The sequence below is a fragment of the Arachis hypogaea genome, chromosome 18 (assembly GCF_003086295.3).
Source record: "Arachis hypogaea cultivar Tifrunner chromosome 18, arahy.Tifrunner.gnm2.J5K5, whole genome shotgun sequence".
Taxonomy (NCBI): domain Eukaryota; kingdom Viridiplantae; phylum Streptophyta; class Magnoliopsida; order Fabales; family Fabaceae; genus Arachis; species Arachis hypogaea.
This window is the reverse complement of record NC_092053.1, coordinates 129,550,155-129,574,228: the sequence shown is the minus strand read 5'-3', so window position 1 is coordinate 129,574,228 and position 24,074 is coordinate 129,550,155. Positions and strand designations below refer to the sequence as shown.

The following is a 24,074-nucleotide window of genomic DNA, read 5'->3' as shown; positions in this document are numbered from 1 at the left end:
GAATTTTGTGCATTAGAATTCTCTAATAATTTATTATTGAGCTTATTTTGATATATTCTTAATTGACAGTAAAATAACATATAAAAAATTGTTGGTGAGTCTAAGTATTACTAGATTATTTATGGTCACATTGAGTATATATGTTTGATTTATTGAAAAAAGTAAATTACTAAAACTAATTAATAACTATTTTAGAGTTAATACATTTAATACTAGATTAAGAAAAAATAAACAATACATAATATGTTACCATTCTTCCAATAAATTTGTCCACTTTTGATGTTTTGTGTAATTATATATTTATTGTCTATTAAGTATATTGGTATCATAAAATTCGATATATAAACATAAATGATTTGATCTTATTCTTTAGTATTGCATGAATATAAAAACTTGTGATTTTGATCAACAAATTATTTTAGTTTAGATTTGATTAGATTGAATTGGATCGGCCGTTTGTGATTTTGATATTGGATTGAAGGCGGGCCAAAGATCCATGGAGATGTTAATGATGATATTGAAACATGAAAACCCTAAATATAAATAGAATAGAATAGAACAGAACCGTGGAATAGATGGACAAAGACATGCAGATCGAGAATAATGATGCCAAGAGGAATGCGTCGAGAGGGCTGGAACTGGTCAATTGCCCCGCGGCAAGAACGCGGCAGCTGGCAGACCTTTCGGAAGAGTTGATAATGGAAATCTTGCTGAGGCTTCCGGCAAGGAGGCTTGTTTACCTAAGGAGGGTGTGCAGGTCATGGAGAAACCTAATTTCCTCCCCTGACTTCACCCGCAACCACCTTCATCGTTCATGCTCATGTGATCCAAGCTTGACTCCGCTGCGGATTGCTCATTACCCTCACAATGGTTGGAATAGAGAGATCAAATTTTTCTCCGTGCAGTCAATGTTGGACAATCCTTCTGAACCTACTAAAGCCGCTCGCTTCAGTGAGGGAGGCTACTACAGAATCGTTGGTTCTTGCCATGGATTGTTATGCTTCTTTGGTAGTTATGCTAACCACGACATGCACGCCATCTTGTGGAACCCCTGTACCGGATTCATATTTGAATCGCCGGAAATCAGCGGTGAAGCCTGCTTTTCTGGCTTTGGTTACGACCATCTCAGTGACACCTACAAATTTTATGCAACGATAATAAGGAAGAAAATGCCATATGGTGTTGAATCTAGTGCCAGAATTTATACATTTGGACCAACTTCGTCTTGGAGAAGAATTGATGATATCCCATCTAGCCTACTCAGTGCCCCAAAACAACAACCTTGGAATAAGGTGGATAATAAGATAGGGGTATTTTTTAATAGTAGCAAAGCATGCACTATTAATTGGGATGCTTATAATGTGATTGTTTATTTTGACATGGGTATAGAGACTTATGGTCATTTTCCCCTACCCGATAGGGAGTTAGATGAACTATCCACCTGCGCCAACTTATGTGTCTTGAGAAACTGTCTTTCCGTTTGTTATGAGCATATGAAAACACAAAGCTGGATTGTGTGGCAGATGAAGGAATACGGAGAAGCACAATCTTGGAATAAATTGGTAACGATTCCCTTTCATCCGCGAGTGCGTTATTTAAATAGAGCTCTTACTTTACAACCTCTCTACATCTCAGAAAGTGATGTGCTTTTGGCCATTTCTCCATTTTTCACAATAGTTCTCTGCAACTTAAACGATGGCAACATAAATTTTACTGTGAATGATATTTCTGGAGAAGTAGATTGTAAGATGGCTTTTATCTATCATCAAAGCTTAGTTTCACCAAATGGTCTTCAACGCAACTCATCCAAAATGCCGCTGTACTTCTACATAGCCAAACCCAGTTTTAGTTTCTCTCGGTGAAGCCTTTCTCGCACTACCAACTTTGTTATTAATGTTATCAAATTTATTTATCTCAGTACTATATTTATGTTTCAATTGGAATTTACTGCTTTAAGATAATTCGTTTGATCTTTTTCCTTTTCTAGTTAAATCATTCTTCCAACACTTTGTGCACTGATGAGAAATTGTACTTGCTCTTGGTATCATTATTCCTCTTTACAAATCATCGATCGTAATAATTTTAAATTAATATACCACTGTTTCGTGGAGAAATAGGAATGCCCATGATGGATTTGAAGAAATGACCATCATTTACTGGCTTCAGATTGTTAATTTAAGGTGAAATAGAATAGTTCCATAAGTATCATAGGTAAAAATTAGTATAAAGTAGTACCTTGGTGATTTCTGACAACAAATCCAAACTATCAGAAAATATTTGTTGGTAATAGCAAAGCAGTAAAATGATATATGGTCTGTTCTCTATCACTAGTGATTCTGTTTTTCTTGTTTGTGGCAATGTGTAAATATATAAGCAATGTGTAATGCCTTTTTGGAACAACCGCTATACTTGAATGTTGTTCAGTTGTTCTTATTCACTTGGTTTAATCGGTTATTTATTTATCCACGAAAATTAAGTGATGATTAAGTGCAAATCAAATCATAATGCGGGTATAATGATGATTTAATATTAGGTTCTCTTTAGGTACAAATATTATTATTAGTTCAATGAACTTATCTTGCTAAAACGAAGCTAAACCAGATTATCTTGTGTTTTGTCTCTGTCTTGGAAGTTGGAACACCGTTTCCTCTTGCCTGTTAACAGGGGAAGGGGAAATTTTTGGTAGTAGCAGAGTATGCACTATTAATTGGAGTGTTTATCATGTGGTTGCTTATTTTGATTTGAGTAGAGAGATTTATGGTCATTTTTCCCTCCCTGATATGAATTTAGATGACTATCTTCACTGTACTACTTGTGGTGATCGATTAAGTAATGTTATGCTCATGCATTCAAGATTCTTAGGCTTTAGAATAAAAACACTCCATTATGTTAAATTGTTTATGACTGATTGTATTCAAGATTATTGTTGTTTGGAATAAAAAGAAAGGAATAGATTAATGTATTATGTCTTCATCCTTTTAAACTTGTCTATTTTTTTCCATTCATGTCCGGCCAACATTTATTAAGTTCGCTTATTAAACTCAGTATGAGTAACATATACAAAATTGGTGACAAGGCTGTTTAGACTTTAGAGAAGGGTCCGTGTGCCAGAATAATTAATGACCATTCATTCATGGGAAACAATGACATGCAAATATGGAATCTTCAAGTTGCGAATGTCTCATGAGATTTCGAAGCATTATACAGAGGTCTGTTCAGATACTGCATTAAAGTTGTAGAAAAGCAGCTTTTATTTTTATGCTATTCCTTCATCCAATTTATTCACTTATTTTCCTATGCTTTTTCAGATCTGGTCTACATTATTAGAGTTAATTAGGGGGTTGAAGAACATATCTAAATTATTCAGTTGTTTTGTATTTTGTTATTCTGTTTTGTGCTTATTGTGTTTCGGAGTGCTTAGTTGCCAATCTTTAAACACATGCATCTTATGTCTCTATTTTTCTCCCCGAAGATTATCGAAAAAAAAAAAGATGAATGAAGAAAAACGCTCTCAATCTGGTTGCCATAAACATCTAATCATTGCCATGTGTGGTGAACATTGCAAGTTTGCAACAAAAAAAGAGTGGCAGGAATTGTTCAGTTCCTCCTCTTATTTAATCTTATAAGATATCTTCAATACTGTTACAATATTAATAACTTACAATTTATTATCAATTTTCATGATTTTAGTCCTAATAATATTTAACCACTTATATATTAAGTGAATTTTTTCACCTTCTAAAAAATTTTACTATAACAAAATCATTCTCACTATTTAAACTAAAATTGAATGTGAACCACTTAAAGAGGGTTTTGTTACTCATCCTTACAACTACAAAAGTTCAAGATAGTTAATAATAATAAATAGCATCTCTATAATTATTTTTAATATGTAATTAGTCTTACTTTATTTGTGTTATTTTGTGCATGCAGGGATTCAAGTAATAATAAAAGTGCCTTTGCCTATTCATCAACACAACAAACAACACATAGGTTTATATATTTGTGGAGTACAGAGGAGGAAAGTGTTACTTTATTGAAAAGTAGTAGTAATGAGAAATCTAGTAGTATTGGTTGGAAATTCAAAAAAATTAAAACACTAACTAACTAGCTAGCTTTTGTTAATTATTATTATCAATTAATTTTAATTCTTCTCTGATATCCTCTTCATGTTTTTGGTTTGGTAAGCAATAAAACTAAGCAAGCAATAAAATAAAGCACTTGCATTTATTGACTAGCCACATTAGCTTATTAATTATATATGATATATACTAGCGCTATCTTTGTATTGAAAAAAAAGCATATAGATTTTGTTTATTATGGTTATGAACGGTTTTACAATTTTGATTTATAATTTTGAATTGCTGATACATGTTGCAGAGAAGTATAAAAGAAAAGCCAAGAGTAATTGGAATGTCTTCTACAAATATCCCAAGGACAAAATATAGAGTTATTTGTTTATTATGTTTTATTTAGTTGATCTTAGATAAAATATTATTTTTTAATTAGTATTAATTATAAGCATTTTTTCATTAATTTTATTATTTTCGGAATTATAAGCATTTCAGAATCCAAAGGTATCTGGTTTGCACCACCATTTTAGTTGTAAAGGAGGTGCTAGAAGCTCAAACTCAGAATGTTCTCTTACAGGGCATTTTCACTCTTCATGTCCATTCCTATCATGGCTTAAGTGAGACTTTTTTTTATTTTTTTATTGTTAATTTTTATTGATTATGCTATATATTTGTAGAATTATCAAGAATTCTCATTATCTTATTTTATAAAAATAAATAGTTAAATATTATGATGGAATCTAGAAGTTAAATAAATAAATTAAGTACTAGAAATATTTAAGATGAGTATCTAAAAATATATTAAGTTAATATCTAAAAATATTTAAGATTTAGAATTATCTAGAATCAATTTATGTAGCCTATAAATACATTTGAATGATTACCTTAAGCTGGTTGCTCAATTGAAACTTTAAAGAAGCAGAGAAATAGAGACAAGTGAAATATGGAGAAGAGGAAGAATACCAGCGGCAACTCGAAGGAGAAAATAGATCTGAAAACAATGGCTCGATTTAGAAACTTTCGACCGCAGAAATTACAGCGGCAACGATGGCGAAAATTGCGGCGGCAACGATGGCGGAAACTACAGCAGCAACCGTAGCTATAGAGCAACCAGATCTAAAACCATAATGTTGATAGAGGAGGTGACTCGATTTATGAGTTTCCTACGACAACTGTGACGGCAATGGCAACAGAACTGGCGACTGCAACGGTGGCGGACCGGCGACTACAATAACAGCTACATCGACAGTAGAAAACCTAGGGTTTTGTCGATCGTCATTCTCTTCTCTTCTCTCATACTCAGTGAATGAGTTTTGAAAACTCAATAGTCAATAGGACGTAGTAGAATAGGATTTTTTTTTAGGGTTAAAGTTTAAATTTTATAAATTAACCATTAAGGAGAGTTTTATAAATTGCCATAAATAAAGTGTATTTTAAAAGTTTTTAAAAATTTCTACTAAAAAATTGCCTCAATTAAATATAAATCTTATAGTGTTTTATGTCTTGCATTTTATGATCTCCTTATTATTTGAGTTATGGCTCAAACTTGATGTTATGTTTATTTGTTAAATTGCTACTATATTTACTACATTAATTGAATATTTTATGACTAGAAAATTACTTATATAGACTAGATTTTATAATTTATTATATTTGTAATTTTTTTTTGCATATTTTTTTGTACATATATATACATTTTATAGGTAATCTGCTATTCCAATCATTTTTTGCAACGCCATCCACCGTAAAATTATGGCGAATTTTGGTTTACCGCTATGAATCGCCATCCACAATAAAAAATTATGTTTAGTACTATAAAACTTATTTCAATGCCATTTTAATATAATTATTGACTTTCTATTCTTATAGTTATTAACAATTCAAATAAAGTAATACTCTAAAACTTGCTTCATTATCTATTTTAAAATAATTATAAATATTTTATTTTTTAATTATTTTTTAGTTTATTTATCATTCATTTTCAATCAATTATATCAATGTGCAAATAAATTAAATTAAATACATTAATATTACGATAACTTTTTAATTTGAAATTAACTTATTATATTTAAATTAGTATTTTTTTGTTAAAAATAATTATTAGAACAAAAAACAAATATATATATTAGACCAATTTTTTTTTAAATACCAAGATACAAAAAAACAATATTAAAAAATCTCAAACAAAAAATGGTGAAATATAAAATAATAGGAACAACACAATAAAAATTTATTCAATATTCAAGTGTATTATCTTCAAATTTTTCCAAAATGCTAATTTTTATTTACCTAATTCTTCAATCCATTTTTTTCTTAGTTCAAGGCGTTATTTATTTATTTATTTTACAAAAAATAAGAGATTCGGACCCGCAACCTCTTAATTGAGTATGGAGAGATTATGCCATTTGAGTTATAACTTATTAACTTAATTCAAGGCGTTAGCTATTATAATAAGTATGTAAATTTATCCATTCTTTAATTAAGAAGGGTGGTACTATTTTAAATGTCTTTTGTTAAAATATTTTAGTTAACATAAATCTAAGATAATATTTGAATAAAAAAAATTAATATATTAAACTAAATAAAATAACCATCAAATAATTATATTTTTTTTTCAAAATTTTACAGTTATCCACAATGATGATAAATTTATTGGCCAAAATAATTTACAATATTTTGTTCCTATTTCATCAAGATAGATAATAAAAATTTTATTAAAAGAAGATAAGATACAATTTATAGTTACTCTTTATGTATAAGCAGTGCTATATATAATTATTCATGATCTGTACAAAAAGGGAGGTAAGTTAAAAAGACAAAGAAGAGACACAAAATAGTTTTCATCTATGTTTTTTCATCATTGTATCCCCTAAATTAGAAAAGAAATTAAGTACGTAAAGAATATAATTTAAATATTAAAAAGACTCAATATATGAAGAGTTGTGGTAAATTAACTTGTATAAAATAAAAAAGATAAAATTTATAATAAAAATTATAAAACTTAAATAATAGGAAATAAAAAATATAGTACAATAATGAAAAATAATATTTTATAATTTATAAAAAAGTCAAAAAATAGAAATAATACATCATAGGAAAAAATATTATAGAATAAAAGATAAATTTATAAAAAGAAATGAGATTTTGTTTTAGTATATATGACTTTTTACAATGAATAAGTTATAAAATACAAGAATAAGTAAAATAAAAAAGAAAAGAATGAATTTGTACTTTTTTTAATAAATTAAAGAAATATTCACAACTACATAATTAATGGTAAAAATATAACTATTAGACAATAAAATTACAAGGACATATTAATAGAAATATTAGATTTGATATTAAAATAAAAATATAAACAATGAATAAAAATCTAAAATTTAAAATTAAAATATTTTTTTTATCAAGGAATGAAATGAAGAAAAATTTCTAGTAAACAATAACTCAAGTGTAAGTCCAGATTTTTAGAAAATAAATAATAAATTATTTATAATTATATATATGATTTTCTTTTTAGAAAAGTTATGAGACTTCATGTTTTAAATTAATTTGGTTTTATATAAATTTTAATTATAATTAGATATTTTTGATTTACTAAAAATTAACGATTTTTGCTTAATTAAAATTCAGAATTTTAGTAATTGAAGATAAAAGAGAGTTTTTTTTTTAAGAATTAAATTAAATAATTTAAAGTTTTAATTAATATTATGAACTAAAAAAATTTATTTATTTATCTATAATTTTAAATTAAAGTGTTTAATTACAAAGAATTTATAATTTGAAAAATAAAATAGTGTTCTTAAAATCAATTATATTGATTAAATTTAGTTTTAAATTAAAACTCTACTCAAACCCTAAATTTCCAATTTCAAACCCTAATTTTAATAACCCTAACCCCCTCCTATCCAACCCAGACACACATACCCTTCTAACCTGTCAACTTCTTGGTGAGCCACGCTCACCCTCCCTCATGACTCACTCACCACGCCATTTTTCTTTCCCTTTACCCCACACCCACACACATGTACAGAGATGAATTAAGAGAAAGAGAGAAAGGGAAAACGAAAAACAGAAGCAAAGAGATCCGAGAGTGAGAGCTGGCGACGGGAGGTAGAGGAGAGGCGAGGGGCTGTCCCGCGCCGGCGTCGCGCCTCACCGTCTGTGAAGCCATGCGTCTTCGTCTCCCCACCACCGAATCATCGTGCCACCATCCCCGTTGGGCTGCTGTGCCGCCATCGATGCAAGAAACCGCGCGCGAGAGAGGGAGGAGTCGTCGAGGAAGAAGAGGTAGCACAGAGGAGGGAAGCGTTGCTGCCTGCGCCGCTGCCTTGCCTCCATCGCCGCTGGAGCTTCATTGTCGCCGCCGTGGTTGTCGCGGTGTGCGGGCTTCGCGAAGAGAGAGAGACGAACGTGAAGGGCCAGGGTAGGAGCGAGGCCCTATTCCGCGCCTTTATGCCGTCAAACAACCACTGCCACTGCTAGGGTTTGACTCCGTCATGTCCTGCTGCCACCGGAGTTAGCCGCTATTAGAGCTATTGTTCTGCCATCGTCAAACTTGAAAGAAGACGTCATTGCTGTTGTTGCCGGTAGCACTATTACTATTCTGGTTCTGGTTTATTCTTTTATTTAATTCTGTTCCATTTACACACTTCAATTTGTCACTGCCATGCTTGTGAACGATTTGATTTAGTATATTCCTTGTCCTAAATTTCCAGAGTTGTGTTTGCTCTTGATTTCTATTCAATTCGAATCCTTTGTTCTGGTGCAACCATCGTCGCTGCCTTAGAAAATTGACACTGCTGCTGTTCTGGTTATGTTGGAATGCCGCCGCTGCTGCAAATTTAGAACCAAAGAGGGTTTGTCATGTTTAATTTCTGAGTTCGACTAGCTGAGGTAGGGGATTTGTTTTAAAAACTAGTATTAAACCCGTGCCATGCACGGGCTTATATTTAATTTTGACATGTTAAATTAAAAATAATATTTTATAATTATAAATTTTTTGAATTTAGTATAACACGATCATCATTATTATATAATAAACGTACTGAATATGCTGTTTTATCTTTATTCAAAGTAAAAAGTAAATAGAAGAGTTTAAAATTCATAATATTTTTGAACCAAAAGGATGGAGACATGAAAAAAATAAAAACATATATAACTGTAATAATAGCATGTCAATTTTACACTAAATTTTATATCAAAAGGCTAATAAAAATTTATTGACAACCTAGTATCTTACTAACTTCATTAGAAAAGCGATTGGCATATGATGTTGTGCTCCTTGTTACACATTTCATCTCAAATCTGAAAATAGAATTATAGATAAATTTGTTATATCTATAGTAAATATTTATACAAAAATGTAAATCATAACATGCTATTAAAATGAAAATAATATTATTCTTACCTAAATATTATTAAAAACTTCTTTGAATACGACATTTATTGTTGATGACTTTGGATTGCCGTCTTCGTCTAGAATTAAAACCCTGAGGCCACTGCGACTGTTAACTCTTGACAAAGCAACATAAAGTTGTCCATAGGTGAATACTAATTTTGACAAGTAAAGTCCTACATGTGATAATGATTGACCCTGACTCTTGTTAATGGTCATTGCAAAGCATACTGTTAATGAAAATTGTCTCCGTTGAAACTTAAATGGCAACCCTGAATTTGAAGGGATCAAGTTCATTCTTGGAATGTACACTTTATCTCCAATATTTCTACCGGTCACTACCGTCGCTCCAATTACGTTGCTGCCAAGTTCGTTAACTATTAATCTTGTCCCATTGCATAAACCTGAAGTCTGGTCTATGTTTCGCAGTAGCATTACAGTGACCCCTGGCTTCAAAGTCAACTTGTGATTGGGTAGTCCCGAACATTTGATGTCATTTAGGAACTCTGGTGTGAACCACTCTTGTTGTACATCTTCGTTCTCATCAGCTTGACATGTTGTATCAGAACTCAAATACTCATTTTCCATCCCTGAAAAGATTGTCAAGACAAAATTGTTTACCTTCTCGACATTCTCAAGCGTGGGTGCAAGAATTGCCCTACTCTAAAAATAAATGTAATCTGACATGTTTTACAACAAATTTAGATATGCAAAGTCTACCAAATGAAAGAGAGGGTCATCAGTAGTTATAATCAATAGATCATCTGGAATTTTAATTTCTGATTCATCACCAACAATAGAACCAATATTTCCATTTCCAACATCAAGTATCCAATTAGCAAATCTCTTCATTTCACCTTCATCTTGATCTAAAGAAGATATTAGAAGCCTTATGTTCATATGCAGTTTCAGAACCTTACAAAACGACCACATATGGGATGAGTTAATAGGTAATGTCAATATATCGTGTCTACTCCCTTTCAGAATCACCGAACGTATCTGTCTGAAATCACCTCCTAGAACAACAACCTTACCACCAAATGGTTGATGTGTCTTATGTTGATCGGTAACTGACATAAGATCTCTGAGCGTCCGATCAAGTGCTTCAAAGCACATTTTATTGAGCATTGGAGCTTCATCCCAAATTATTAAGCTACTTTGGATGAGCAGCTCAACCTTCAAACTTCCATGCTTGATATTGCAAATAGATTCACAGTAATTGTAATGGGTATTGAAAATCTAGAATGAGCCATTCTGCCACCAGGTAGGAGTAAAGACGCAATTCCACTGGATGCGACATTTAAAACAATCTTTCTTCTAGACCGAATAGCAGAAGAAAGTCCATTCCAAATAAATATCTTACCACACCCACTATGCCCATAAAGGAAGTAAAAACCACCAGAGTCTGTAATAACAGCATTGAGTATCTCATCGAATACTAACCTTTGCTGATGAGTCATCTTTTGTTCCGTATATAAGTTTGTATGAGTCAAGTCATTTGTGTCATATGCTAACTCCTCCTCTATTAGTTTATTTTGAAAAAGGCGAACATCAGACATCTCAGGATATGGCATTGATTGATAGTCTCTTAAAGATCTTGCATTGCTTTTGAGTATCTTCTCAATCTCAATAAGGTAGAGATTTTTCAATTCGTCATCAATCATGTTTAGTCCTAGCAAAAGCATATGGTGGTTTTATGAAATATTTAATAAGTAATTTCAAAATAAAACTATTAATATTATTAATAAAAATAAAAATAATAAGAGAATACAATCTTGATATATAAAAAAAGATATAGTAAAATACCTTTATTTTTCAAAACTTTTCTCCTCTCATATAGTATTCCATCAGCTAATAATGTCCAAGTTGCATTCTAAATACGCTCTGGGTTGCTAATGCTATTAGATATCAGTAGCATCGCAAATAATTTTTTCAATTGATGACCAGATGCAAGTTCAGCTACCTCATTAATAGTTGTAATGAATTCTCTATCATTGCACAATAGTCCCATGAAATAGTAAGCATCTTGGAAGTTAGAATATGTAATTCCATTAACTGTCCTAATAGACTCATATGCTGTGCAACCTCTCTGAACAGCTAACAAAATTCTCATATAATAAATATCACCTGTACTCGATGGAACATAGTTTAACCTCCCGATAGAATACCCTCTTTTGCGTGGATGTCATTCCCTTGCTTCTCTATCATAAACAAATTGATTTGAAAACTCAGCATATGTCAAAATTTGATCTGATTCAAATTTTTTATTGACCTCCATCCATGCTGAGAATATCGTACATTTTTCTTCCTCTTCTTCCACGATTTTCTCAAGATCATCATCGACTTTAAAGATGATATTTTGCTCTCCAGGTAAATGAAAGGTTAATCTCATCACTGAAGGCCAATCTAATTCGATTTGTGTGCTCCAATAAATCTATAATAATTATATAGCATATACCAAAGATTGTTTTTAATAGACCAATTGAAAAATTAAATGTTTGGTCTTTAAGTAGTAAAAGCATATTAATATACACTGACTTTGTAACTGGTCGATATTGTTTGATGTTTGTTGAAGCTGTTGTTGACTTATCTGATGACATGGGCTATCATATGCTTCACGTGTGATACCCGAATTACTAACACTATTAATATTGGAACATTGTTCTTTTTCACCTACAGAGTGTGGATTAGTAGTTGGAGACCTTGGTCGATATGGTATTGGGTTATTACCTAATAAGATAATTCGAGACATTAGTTTTGAACAAATTTTCTGTTAAAGTTTATAATTGAATAATAGTAGGAAAATTAAAGTACATAAAGTGAATGCATATTCACATAAGCAAGTTTTAAAAAAATTCATCCAAAAATCAACCATACTGCTATTTGTAATGTCCGACAATACCAATTTAAAATGCACACCATTAAAACTATCACTCGGATTTCCTGTAATTTTTTTATAAATAAATTTAGTAAAATATTACGAAGACAATATAAACTAATAATTTATTACTTGTCAATAGCTAAATAATATATAGAAAATATTGTATTTTATGGAATTTTCTTTGGCCAAAATATCCATGACCCACCATGCACATTTGCTCATTCTTCTCTGTTCCTATTCCATAAAAAATTCTAAATCAATAATTATGTTTTGTTACATATTTATATCCATATAGTTCTCATTTTCTCTTTATTTTTTTCTAACCATTTCACCAACTATCCTGTTTGAATTTAACCTCTTCACTCCTCTGCAATCTGTATCTCTACTCAATAAATAAATAACTAAATAGTCAGTTTAACTTCAATGGCACTTTTAATTTTCTTTTCATTCTCATTTATTTAGTTACGTAAATATATTTTACAAAAAATAATATATATTTTTTCACAAAAATTTCTTTTTTAAAATAAATATAAGTTTAATCTCACAGTCAATAAATTCAACTAATAGTTAAAATATTTTTTTATTTCTTTAAATAAAAAAATTAAAAATGAATAGCTTATAATTAAAAAGAGAGAAAAAGATGAAAGTACCTTTATTGTTGTACAGAGACAATCTAAAAAATAACAATGTAAATGGAATAAAGAGAAAATTTATAAATGTGACAAATAAAAAAAATTAAATTTAAAATCGAAACGGTTAAGAAGTCACTTAATTAGGAATTAGTATTAGAATTTTAAATTTCAAATTTTTAAATAGAGTTTACTAATTAGCTAGTACAAATTTTAAATTTTTAAATAAAATTTTCTAATTAAACGTTCGTTGTTCATCGAGAATATAGGAATTTGTTAATTTAAAAATGATTTTATTAGTTTCGTCATAAATAGTGTCAATCCTATTATTTGTCGATAAAAATAAATAAAATTAAATAGAATCTAAAAATTAATAACCTTATAAATTACGTAAATTTAGAAAAAAATATTTAAAAAGAGAAAAAAATGAAAGTACTTCTATTGTGCAGAAACAATTTAAAAGATAACAATGTAAATTGAGTAAAGAGAAAATTTATAATTGTGACAAGTAAAAAAAATTTAAATTTAAAAATCGAAACGGTTAAGAAGTCACTTAATTAGGAATTAGTATTAGAATTTCAAATTTTAAAATTTTAAATAGAATTTTCTAATTAGTTAGTACAAATTTTAAATTTTTAAATAAAATTTTCTAAATTAATTCAATTTTGTCAGAACAACATTAGAAACAGAATTAAATATAGAAAAATATCAAATTAAATTTTTTTAAATAGTATAAATAATCTCACATTTTAATAAGACTGGTAATTCTATTTAATTTAATATAATCTTTTGTAATTAGCATAGTAGCTTATAAATTATATAAAATTTTAAAAATTATTCTCAAACCCAATTGCTTACTTAAAAATTAAAAAAAAAGTTTATTTGAATTTAAATTTAAAATTTTAAACATAATACTTTAATTAAAAATTATAATTAGATTTTCTTTTTAAAATAAGTACACATTAAAAATCAATAACCAACTTAATTGTATCAACGATAATTCATATGAGAAATTTATAACTTTAGGACATTAAATACTAAATTAGAAATTAACAAAATATCAACGATATGAATCGAATTAAAAATAAAACCATAAGTAATAACCAAATAACTTCAATTTATATTTAAATAAATTCTAAATTCCAAACATAAAAATCCAAAAGAACAAAAAGAAAAATAATAACTCAATAAAAGATAATGTTTCCACTAAAACAAACATATACTTGGTATTATTCTATTAGATATACTCTAAAAGAGATTCTAAAACATGTGCATCCAAATTCTCAAGTTTCATTCTCAATCTTGATCTTCTTGCAAATTGAGATATCTCCTTGCACCTTCGAATCTTCCGATTCCGAGGATAGTCGCTTGGTTGGTGTAATAGCATTTTCCAACACTTCGGATTCATCATTGTCCGCAACTTCATTGGAGAATTCAAGCAACAAATTCTATACAAAATACTACGTTAAATTAAAGACTTCCTTTTCACCTTTAATTTTATCTCAATAATATTTTTTTAATAAAATAAAGATCTAACTTTGAGAAAACAAACAAACAAAAATTCATTTTTTGAACAAATACCTTAACACCTTCTACTTTCTCCCCTTCAATAATTGAGAAAGCCTTTGAAGCTGGAAGCAAACCACCGGTATAATCAACATCCTAAAATTATAATTAATTATTAATTATTATTTATAAATTAAATACTACTAATGACCAAGAAAGAGAAAAATAAACTACTTTTTAATAAAAAGTACACTTATAACTGTACTCACAATTTGAATAGAGTGAACTTTTTTGAATTTATTTATGAGGTCCACATTATCAGTCATCTTCTTAACTTTATAAAAAGGTGAAAAATATGGATTATCAGATATTTAAACTTCAACGATGAAGAGGAAGGTCTTATTAATTAGGTTGAGCAAAAGTATAGGTGTATCCGATAGATCTCCTTTCTGCAGGATATTACATAATATATTAATAATAAATAATATAAAAATTGACATTAAAAATATCTTCACTAATGTTTTTAGAAATAAATATTGGTTAGAACTTACCAATAGGAGTGGATCAAGTATCTCTACACAGCTCTTTTCCAAAACTTATTTTGCCTCCTTATCACAAATCGAGACACAAAAATCCTGTCAACCGAGGAGTGTATTTTTCCTCCCTAGAATTGATAAACAAAAATTAAAGAACAATTAGATGGGGATAAACAAACAAATTTAAAATATAAATAATATAAATTTAAGATAAAATAAAAAAATATTAGTAGAAAACTCACGTCTTCATCGATCCAAACCATCTCAATTAAGTATGGCAATGAAGAATTATTGTAACTTGGTAGTGTCCATGACGGTATCACTCGTATACATACACACAAATTGTCGATTGTAGGTTTGATTTCTGCGATTTTGTGAATACCATCCATTGGAATAAGTAGAGAAATTTTAGATTTTGGATGTATGTAAAGAAAGAGTTTGATGTACTTTAAATTGTGGTGCTACACATATTTCATAACTTATACTTTTATAGTTGACTCATAGCTAAAATTTTTTAAATTTGATTAACTTTAATTTAAATTTGAATTAAATTTGCAGAAAAAATAAATAAATATATTAACAATTTTTAAAATTCTAAATTAACGTACGTATGTAGCTGCAATTTTTTTAAAAAATCTATAAAAATTTAAAAAATAGTGCTAAAAAGAATCAACAAATTTTTTAAAAATAGTGTTAAAATTTAAAAAATAACAACCTAAGTAAAATAATTTAAAAATTAAAAAATAACAACCTAAGTACAACAATCTAAGATTTAAAAAATAACAATCTAAATAAAAAAATTTAAGATTTAAAAAATAACAATCTAAGTATAACAATCCAAATAAATAATTTAAAATTTAAAAATAACAACCTAAGTAAATAATAATTTATAATTTATAATTTATAAATATAAATCTAAAAATTTCTAGTGACGACACCCAAGCAAATAAACTCCCAAACTCAACGTATGAACGCCACGTCAGCATATGAGCTCCCCATTTGTATTACTATAAAGATAAATGTTTTAAGTTATGAATGCCAATAAAATTAAAGAAAAAACTACCAAAAGTACCCATGAAGTTTACGAATGTAACACCCTCACTATCAGAAGTCACGCTTCTGGCTGCGCCACTCTGATAGCAAGAAGTATTACGACTACTTTACATGCTAAATACTAAAATAGGAGCCTGTGACTCGACACTGTATCGCTGATTTCTTCGAAAACCGGAAATAAATACTTTATCTTAGCAAAAATACAAGCAAGCATAGATTCATATACAAAACTCCTTACATAATAACTCATAATATAATATACATATAAAACATACAACTCCTATCCCTCTTACAAATTTGTAATAACAAAGACGAGAGAAAAAAATAATCTAATTAATACAACAATATATAAACCAAACGCAGTATAACACTCCTTAATGCCTCTTCATCTGGTTCCTGAAAAGGTAAAGCTGTAGGGGGTAAAAACCTAACCACACGGTCTCACCACGGAGTTTCAAAGTTGTCATAAGAAGATATTTTATAAGAAAACTGTTTTCAAGCTCAGTGATTATCATTACCTTATGAATCTTTTAAAAACCAATAGGTAATTGTTCAAAACCTTTTCAAAGAAACAATGTTTAATCTTTCAGAAATCCGAAACATTTCCTTTCTTATAAGAAACTTTCAATCAGAAACCAACCACGCAATCAAACAACACAATCATTAATATAGCACCAAAGTTCAATCTCAAATGTAGCACGCCAGGACAAACACAGGCAAGGCAGACAAGGAAAGCACAAGTAGGCAGCAGTTACAGCAAATAGTCCAAGTAGCAGTTACGAACAGTTTAGCAATTAGGCAAACCAAAACAAGTTCAAATTCAAGCAAAGCATACAAATGCATATGATGCATGCCTGTCCTATGGCTGATGAGGCTCATCTATCGGTTATCCAGCCAACCCGACAAGTCTGAATTGTACTTAGACTGTCCCCCGACGTGCATCCCCAAGAGTCTATGCATAGCTTTTTCTCAAATAATCAATATTACTCAATGGGGGTAACATTCTCGGAAATTTATATAGTGTCCGGTCATACACTTACATCGTAGCGTCAACAGAGTATCGAGTTTTCAACCTAGTACACGTGGTGGCAAGCCACGGCACTTAATCCAAGGAACCTCGTATCTCAGATATTTCAAATTCATAAGCCACATAAATAATTCATTCATTATTCATCAATATATAAGCAATTCTCAATATCATCATCATTCGTCAATCCATATCCCATTTCCAAATTCATTCAAAAATCATATTTCAAATCAATCCTCATCATCCTTCTTTCCGTTTCGTTCACTAACAATTCTCAATCCAAAACATAACTTTATCTTTGATAAATGAAGTAGTCTTAAATCATATAATGCTCAAAATTAAACCTTTTAAAATAACTACTTCAAATGAAACTTCTAATTATATAAAATTTCGGCAGCATCTCCTCTAAAACTCAGATTCTGCCACCCTTTTCGGGTCCCATCCAAACATTTCTCAAACCTTTTCCAAATCTCAATCATTTTCCAAGATTCAGCTAGTTCCAATCAAATTATTTTCAAAGCGAATCAGTGCCCATAATAAATCTCTTTTTAAAATCAAACCAGCTCAAATACTAAATCATTTATAAAGTCATTTATAAAGTCACTAACTCAAAATTAAACCATTTCCAAAGCCATTTCCTTTACATCATCAAAAATAGCTTCAAAACCAAGAAAAACCATTTCTCATAATAATCAACTAAATAACCTTTCAAACTAATTTCTTTTCAGCAATCACAAACTACTCAAGCAATCAAGTAATCAATCATTCAGTCCAGCAAACAACCACATTTATAAGACAATTATAATCACAGGCATATGTTCTCTCACTTTAGTATCTATTTATCACAACTCTGTAATATAAATTAGATTTTAAAAAAAACCCCTACCTCGATTAACTGAGTTCGCACAAATTTATCGTGATAATTCCCTCTCCTTTTAATTCATGGCAACAGATTCGACTCACGCAATTAGAACGGCAATGGCAGCAACCGAAACAGCGGTAGCGGTAATGTTAATCTTCACCGCATTGGGCATGGTTGCAGCAAAATAAAAGATTCAGATTGGATAGGAATTAATAGCAATTTCAACCCTGGGGATTCAAGACAAAGTAAGGACTAGAATTAAAATCAGAACATGAAAACCATAGCAGTGATAAAACAGAACATGCAGATGGACCAAACCTAAGGGAAAGATCAGACCAGTACTAGGATAACAAAATCAGAACTAGTAGCAGTTTCAACAGTCCCGCGACAATACTAGCATCAATATTCAATCTAATTGTAGCAAAAAATAGAAAATAGAGTAAAAGTAGAGAATTAGAATGAGTTTAAGGAAGCGAAGGACCTAAAGCAAAATAGAGGCAGCAAAGATACCTCCATCAGTGACTAACGGCAGCGTAGAGTTTAGTGGTGGTCACGGCGGCATCCGACGGCGGCGCACCACAGAGAAACTTGCGGTGACAAGTAGACCTAAGCTTCAGTGGCGGTTTCTGGATGGCGGCGGCGTTTTCCGGCGGCGAAGGCGCGGCCAGAAGCTTCGGAGGTGGCGGATCTGACGAGGATGGCGCCGGCGACACAAGCGGCGACTGTGCGCGGCGGCTGGACGGGTCGCGGTCCTCCCTTCCTCGCGGATCTCTCCTCTCTGCCCGTGGCTCTGCTTGACGACGACGGATTCAGAGGCGGCGGCGGCGGACACGAAGGCAGGGCTTCTCCTTCCTCACGTACGCTCTTTGCTCTCTGACGATAGCACGGCAACCCAACAGCGGTGACGGCGCGACGGCTCCTCTCCCTGCATCGACGAGGACGGCGATTTGGGATGAGGGCGACGGCGACAGCAAGACGCAGGACAGCTTCTCTCTTTCCTTCCAGTCGCGGCCTCTCTCTCTCTTTCTCAATGACTCGACGGCGACGGCGGCTCACAGCCCCGCCGGCACCGTCCCCCTTCCTTTCCCCCTCATCCTCTCAGCTCTCGCTTCCTCTTGTGCCCCCCTTTCTTCTTTCTTTCCCTTTCTTTTGTTTCCCCCTTCTGCAGATTAGGTTAGGAAAAAAAATTAAGATGAATGTGGTGGCTAGGGTTAGTTTAGGGGGTTAGGGTTAATTTGATTAAAATTAGGATTTTATTTGGGAATTTAGAGTTAGGATAAAATTCATATGAGTAATATAACAATTTTATAAAATTAAGAGTAATAGGATAATTGAAAACATGTTTTAATCCAACACTAATATTTATTAAAAATACTATTTAATTATCAAAAATTGATTTAGTTAGCTTTAATAAAATAATCTCCGAAATTAAAATCTTTAATAAATAAATAAATTGAAGTTAGTTCACAATAATATTTTCCGAAAATTATGAGTCTTACACCCTACCCAACTTATAAAAATTTTCGTCCTAAAAAATTAGCGTATTACAGAAAGCGTTACATGGTTTAACACTTTGTGTAAAAAGCAAAGAACTTTAGCATTCATATTTATATAGTTTCAAATACTTTGATTACCACATAGCATTAAGATATAAGGGTAGGAGTGTAATTGCAAGACAGAAATTACAAGGCAAGCTTGATGCAAATGACGACATGGTTCAAACATGTAATGGTAAGGCAAGGTGGTGATAGGTCATAAAATAGGCTGGGGTCAAAACGACGTGCTTAACATTCACACACTGATCTCGCACCAACTCAGATATTCAACTATTCAACTTTCAACATAACTCATCTCTACCATTCTTAATCGTATTTCATCGATCAATTCATCCGAGGGTTCTCAACTTTGTTAAACACTTTGCAAACCTTACTACTGGTCATAAGTCCCACATCAACATAACTCTTTCTCGTAAAACAAGGTTTCACAACTCCCTGTGATGTCATACATCTACGAATTTTACCTTTTACGTTCATCAAACGTGTCCTAAAGGACTAATGTGTCATTTACTAAGTCTAACGGTCGCACAAGATACCAAAACTAATCTCGAGTATACTCAGAAGGATAATAGACCATAGAAAAGAAAGAACAGTGACAAGGACGGTGTTCGCGAGAATTTGAAAGAATTGTGAAAATCACAAGTAGACAAGGATGAACAAGTAATAAAGAATGCTGGAAAGAGAGTCAACTAATATCTTTAAGGGTAACTCTTGAATCGAAGGAATTTGATAAGACCAATAAGATAAAAAACAATGCAGCATTTTGAAACAAATTCAAGCTGAGTCAAGTAAATATGAGGTTTGTAGAAGAAGTATATGCAAACCAAAGACAAAGTTTATAGAACTCAATAGTATGGTTAAAAATATTTTTAAATGCATTATTCGTAAAGAATGGAAACTTAAAGGAAAATCATTTCATGTTCTAAAAGAGAAAATGGGTAACAAACATCCTTCAAAAGAGTAATAAAAATGTAAATGTGGCATTATTTCAATATAAATTCAAGTGGAAATAGATTACACAAACTTTGTAAATGGAAAGATTAATTTGGCTAAGAGCAAAATTGTATTTTCTCTTCTTTTTTAAGCATGTATGAAAACTATAATCTTGTTGGAAGAAAATCTGAGATAAAGTTTTACTCATAAAAGAAAAGATGATGCATTACAATCAAACAGGTTTAAATCACATAGAAATTTTCAGAGTATAAGGTAAAGGACTGTAAGCTAAATTGAAAGTGATTTTATTAAAACTTCAATAGATGTATCGCCCCAAAACAAGTTCAAATCACACCAAAGAGAGGCACTACTCAAGTAAAGCAATTCTAGTCAGGGACAACTTTGCATAAAAATAAATCGAAACTTGTTTAAAAAGGTTTAAATCAAAACTTCAATAATATACTTGAAGTCACAACTTTATAAGGATGTTCAATAATATTAAGATGTGCTAAAAAGGAAACTAACTCATTTTAAGAAAGAAACTTAAATTGAAGGATTTCAATTAGGATTCATAAAGCATGTCACTCATAGAAACGAAAAGCTTAAGAAGAAACTTAACAACTTAAAAAGTTGATTCAAAACTTAAATTTCTTCAAAAGAATTCAAAACCTTTTCAAAAATGGTTCAAAACAAAATTCTGAAAGTATACTTGAAATAACACCCTCGCAACTATCATTTAAGAAGATCACGATGTGCTTAAAACAAAATCAGCCCATGGAAGAAAGGATCTTTAAATTAAGGGAATCCAAACAAGAACTCACTGGGTATGGATTATCAAATGAGTTTCCAATTGGTCTAAAGGAATACAAAACGCGCCAGGAAGACAACTCAATCAATAGAAAATTCTCAAGAAAGAACTTTTGACTAAAGAAAGATAAATAAAAGGACAAATGGTGCATTAGATGGAAACAAATTAAAGTTGACTCGGATGAGAATGAGTTTTACAAGAAATGGAAAACTAAGACTAATGGTAACATTAAAAAAAAAATAAAAGAGTAGTTAAAAACAGAATTAAGTATGACATCCACAAAAATAAAAAGTTTAAGAAAGAAAGTGGTCCATTCATAAGAATAAAGACATGAGTCCAACATTTTTTTTGTAAGAACAACAATTGCATAAATAATATAGTATGCTAAACCAAATTCGAATAAAAATAAATTAGGTGAAGCTTACCAAACAAAACCAACTGGAAAGAGACAAAAATCTTTCTTTGAAAAATATCTAAATATATAGTCAAATAAGGATATTCGTCAAAACTATAATAAAATTGTTAGAAAATCAAATTGTATTTGAAGTATATATACATTTCCATAAATCAGTGAAGAAACAGGCGAGGTATTGGAAACAACTAGTTTTAAACTGTATAAGGAACTTTCAACATTTATATAAAGAAGTACATATCAAATTAAAAGCGGTTGTATATTTCAAATCAGAAACGGTTTTGTTAAGATTTAAAGAATGGCTGTAATTATTATCAAATAAGAGGAAAACTAAATTACAATTTATTTACAAAGGACTCAAAATATGAACTTAAAAAGGTGTCCGGCATCAAAACAGATTTAAATGTATATTAAAAAATACATGATTCAAAAAGAAGTGCCTAAATAAAGAAGGTAAATACACCGAGGGTTTTAAACAGGCATATGTAGTTAGGATCAAACAAAAGCGTACGTGAACAAGAGAGTAGGATTGAAAGATAATCTGTTCACTTTCCAAGAAAAGTATCGCAGACAAGAAACTTAGAGCATACCAAGCAGGAATAAGATATGTGATATTCGCAGAGTTCAAGACACCTAACCGAGTAACCTCAAGAATTAACTCCTAACGTTCCCAAAACTCGCAATTCGCATTACCTATGACTCGCATATTGTCTATGATAACCCATTGGTGCTTCCATATACATAATTCACTAGTGTTAAGCCGGCCAAACTTAATACCAGGAATTATGCAATGCAAGACTAATGGCATTAATCAATAGACCGTCATGTGCATAAAGCTCTAATTCTCATTATTCAAACAAGACCTACTACATGACATACTCTCAGAGTATGCAATTGAAGCATAATCAGTCCATTCCCAAGGCTCTACAGGAAAGACTGCTCTGATACCATAATGTAACACCCTCACTATCAGAAGTCACGCTTCCGGCTACGCCACTCTGATAGCAAGAAGTATTACGACTACTTTACATACTAAATACTAAAATAGGAGCCTGTGACTCGACACTGTATCGCTGATTTCTTCGAAAACCGGAAATAAATACTTTATCTTAGCAAAAATACAAGCAGGCATAGATTCATATACAAAACTCCTTACATAATAACTCATAATATAATATACATATAAAACATACAACTCCTATCCCTCTTACAAATTTGTAATAACAAAGACGAGGGAAAAAAAATAATCTAATTAATACAACAATATATAAACCAAATGTAGTATAACACTCCTTAATGCCTCTTCATCTGGTTCCTGAAAAGGTAAAGCTGTAGGGGGTGAAAACCTAACCACACGGTCTCACCACGGAGTTTTAAAGTTGTCATAAGAAGATATTTTATAAGAAAACTGTTTTCAAGCTCAGTGATTATCATTGCCTTATGAATCTTGTAAAAACCAATAGGTAATTGTTCAAAACCTTTTCAAAGAAACAATGTTTAATCTTTCAGAAATCTGAAACCTTTCCTTTCTTATAAGAAAATTTCAATCAGAAACCAACCACGCAATCAAACAACACAATCATTAATATAGCACCAAAGTTCAATCTCAAATGTAGCACGCCAGGACAAACACAGGCAAGGCAGACAAGGAAAGCACAAGTAGGCAGCAGTTACAGCAAATAGTCCAAGTAGCAGTTACGAACAGTTTAGCAATTAGGCAAACCAAAACAAGTTCAAACTCAAGCAAAGCATACAAATGCATATGATGCATGCCTGTCCTATGGCTGATGAGGCTCATCTGTCGGTTATCCAGCCAACCCGACAAGTCTGAATTGTACTTAGACTATCCCCCGACGTGCATCCCCAAGAGTCTATGCATAGCTTTTTCTCAAATAATCAATATTACTCAATGGGGGTAACATTTTCGGGAATTTATATAGTGCCCGGTCACACACTTACATCGTAGGGTCAACAGAGTATCGAATTTTCAACCTAGTACACGTGGTGGCAAGCCACGACACTTAATCCAAGGAACCTCGTATCTCAGATATTTCAAATTCATAAGCCACATAAATAATTCATTCATTATTCATCAATATATAAGCAATTCTCAATATCATCATCATTCGTCAATCCATATCCCATTTCCAAATTCATTCAAAAATCATATTTCAAATCAATCCTCATCATCCTTCTTTCCGTTTCGTTCACTAACAATTCTCAATCCAAAACATAACTTTATCTTTGATAAATGAAGTAGTCTTAAATCATATAATGCTCAAAATTAAACCTTTTAAAATAACTACTTCAAATGAAACTTCTAATTATATAAAATTTCGGCAGCATCTCCTCTAAAACTCGGATTCTGCCACCCTTTTCGGGTCCCATCCAAACATTTCTCAA

At 31.1% G+C, this 24,074-nt stretch overlaps 2 protein-coding genes across 2 annotated transcripts; one reads left to right on the top strand and one right to left on the bottom strand.

Annotated features, from left to right (window-relative positions):
- Positions 1-575: 575 nt before the first annotated feature.
- LOC112770546 (F-box/kelch-repeat protein At3g23880-like) lies at positions 576-1,862 on the top strand. Its single transcript, XM_025814888.1, has one exon. The coding sequence runs from the start codon at positions 576-578 to the stop codon at positions 1,860-1,862; it is 1,287 nt and encodes a 428-aa protein (XP_025670673.1).
- An 8,784-nt stretch (positions 1,863-10,646) lies between these two features.
- On the bottom strand, positions 10,647-11,132 carry LOC140181492 (uncharacterized). Its single transcript, XM_072225110.1, has one exon. The coding sequence runs from the start codon at positions 11,130-11,132 to the stop codon at positions 10,647-10,649; it is 486 nt and encodes a 161-aa protein (XP_072081211.1).
- Between the last annotated feature and the right edge of the window lie 12,942 nt (positions 11,133-24,074).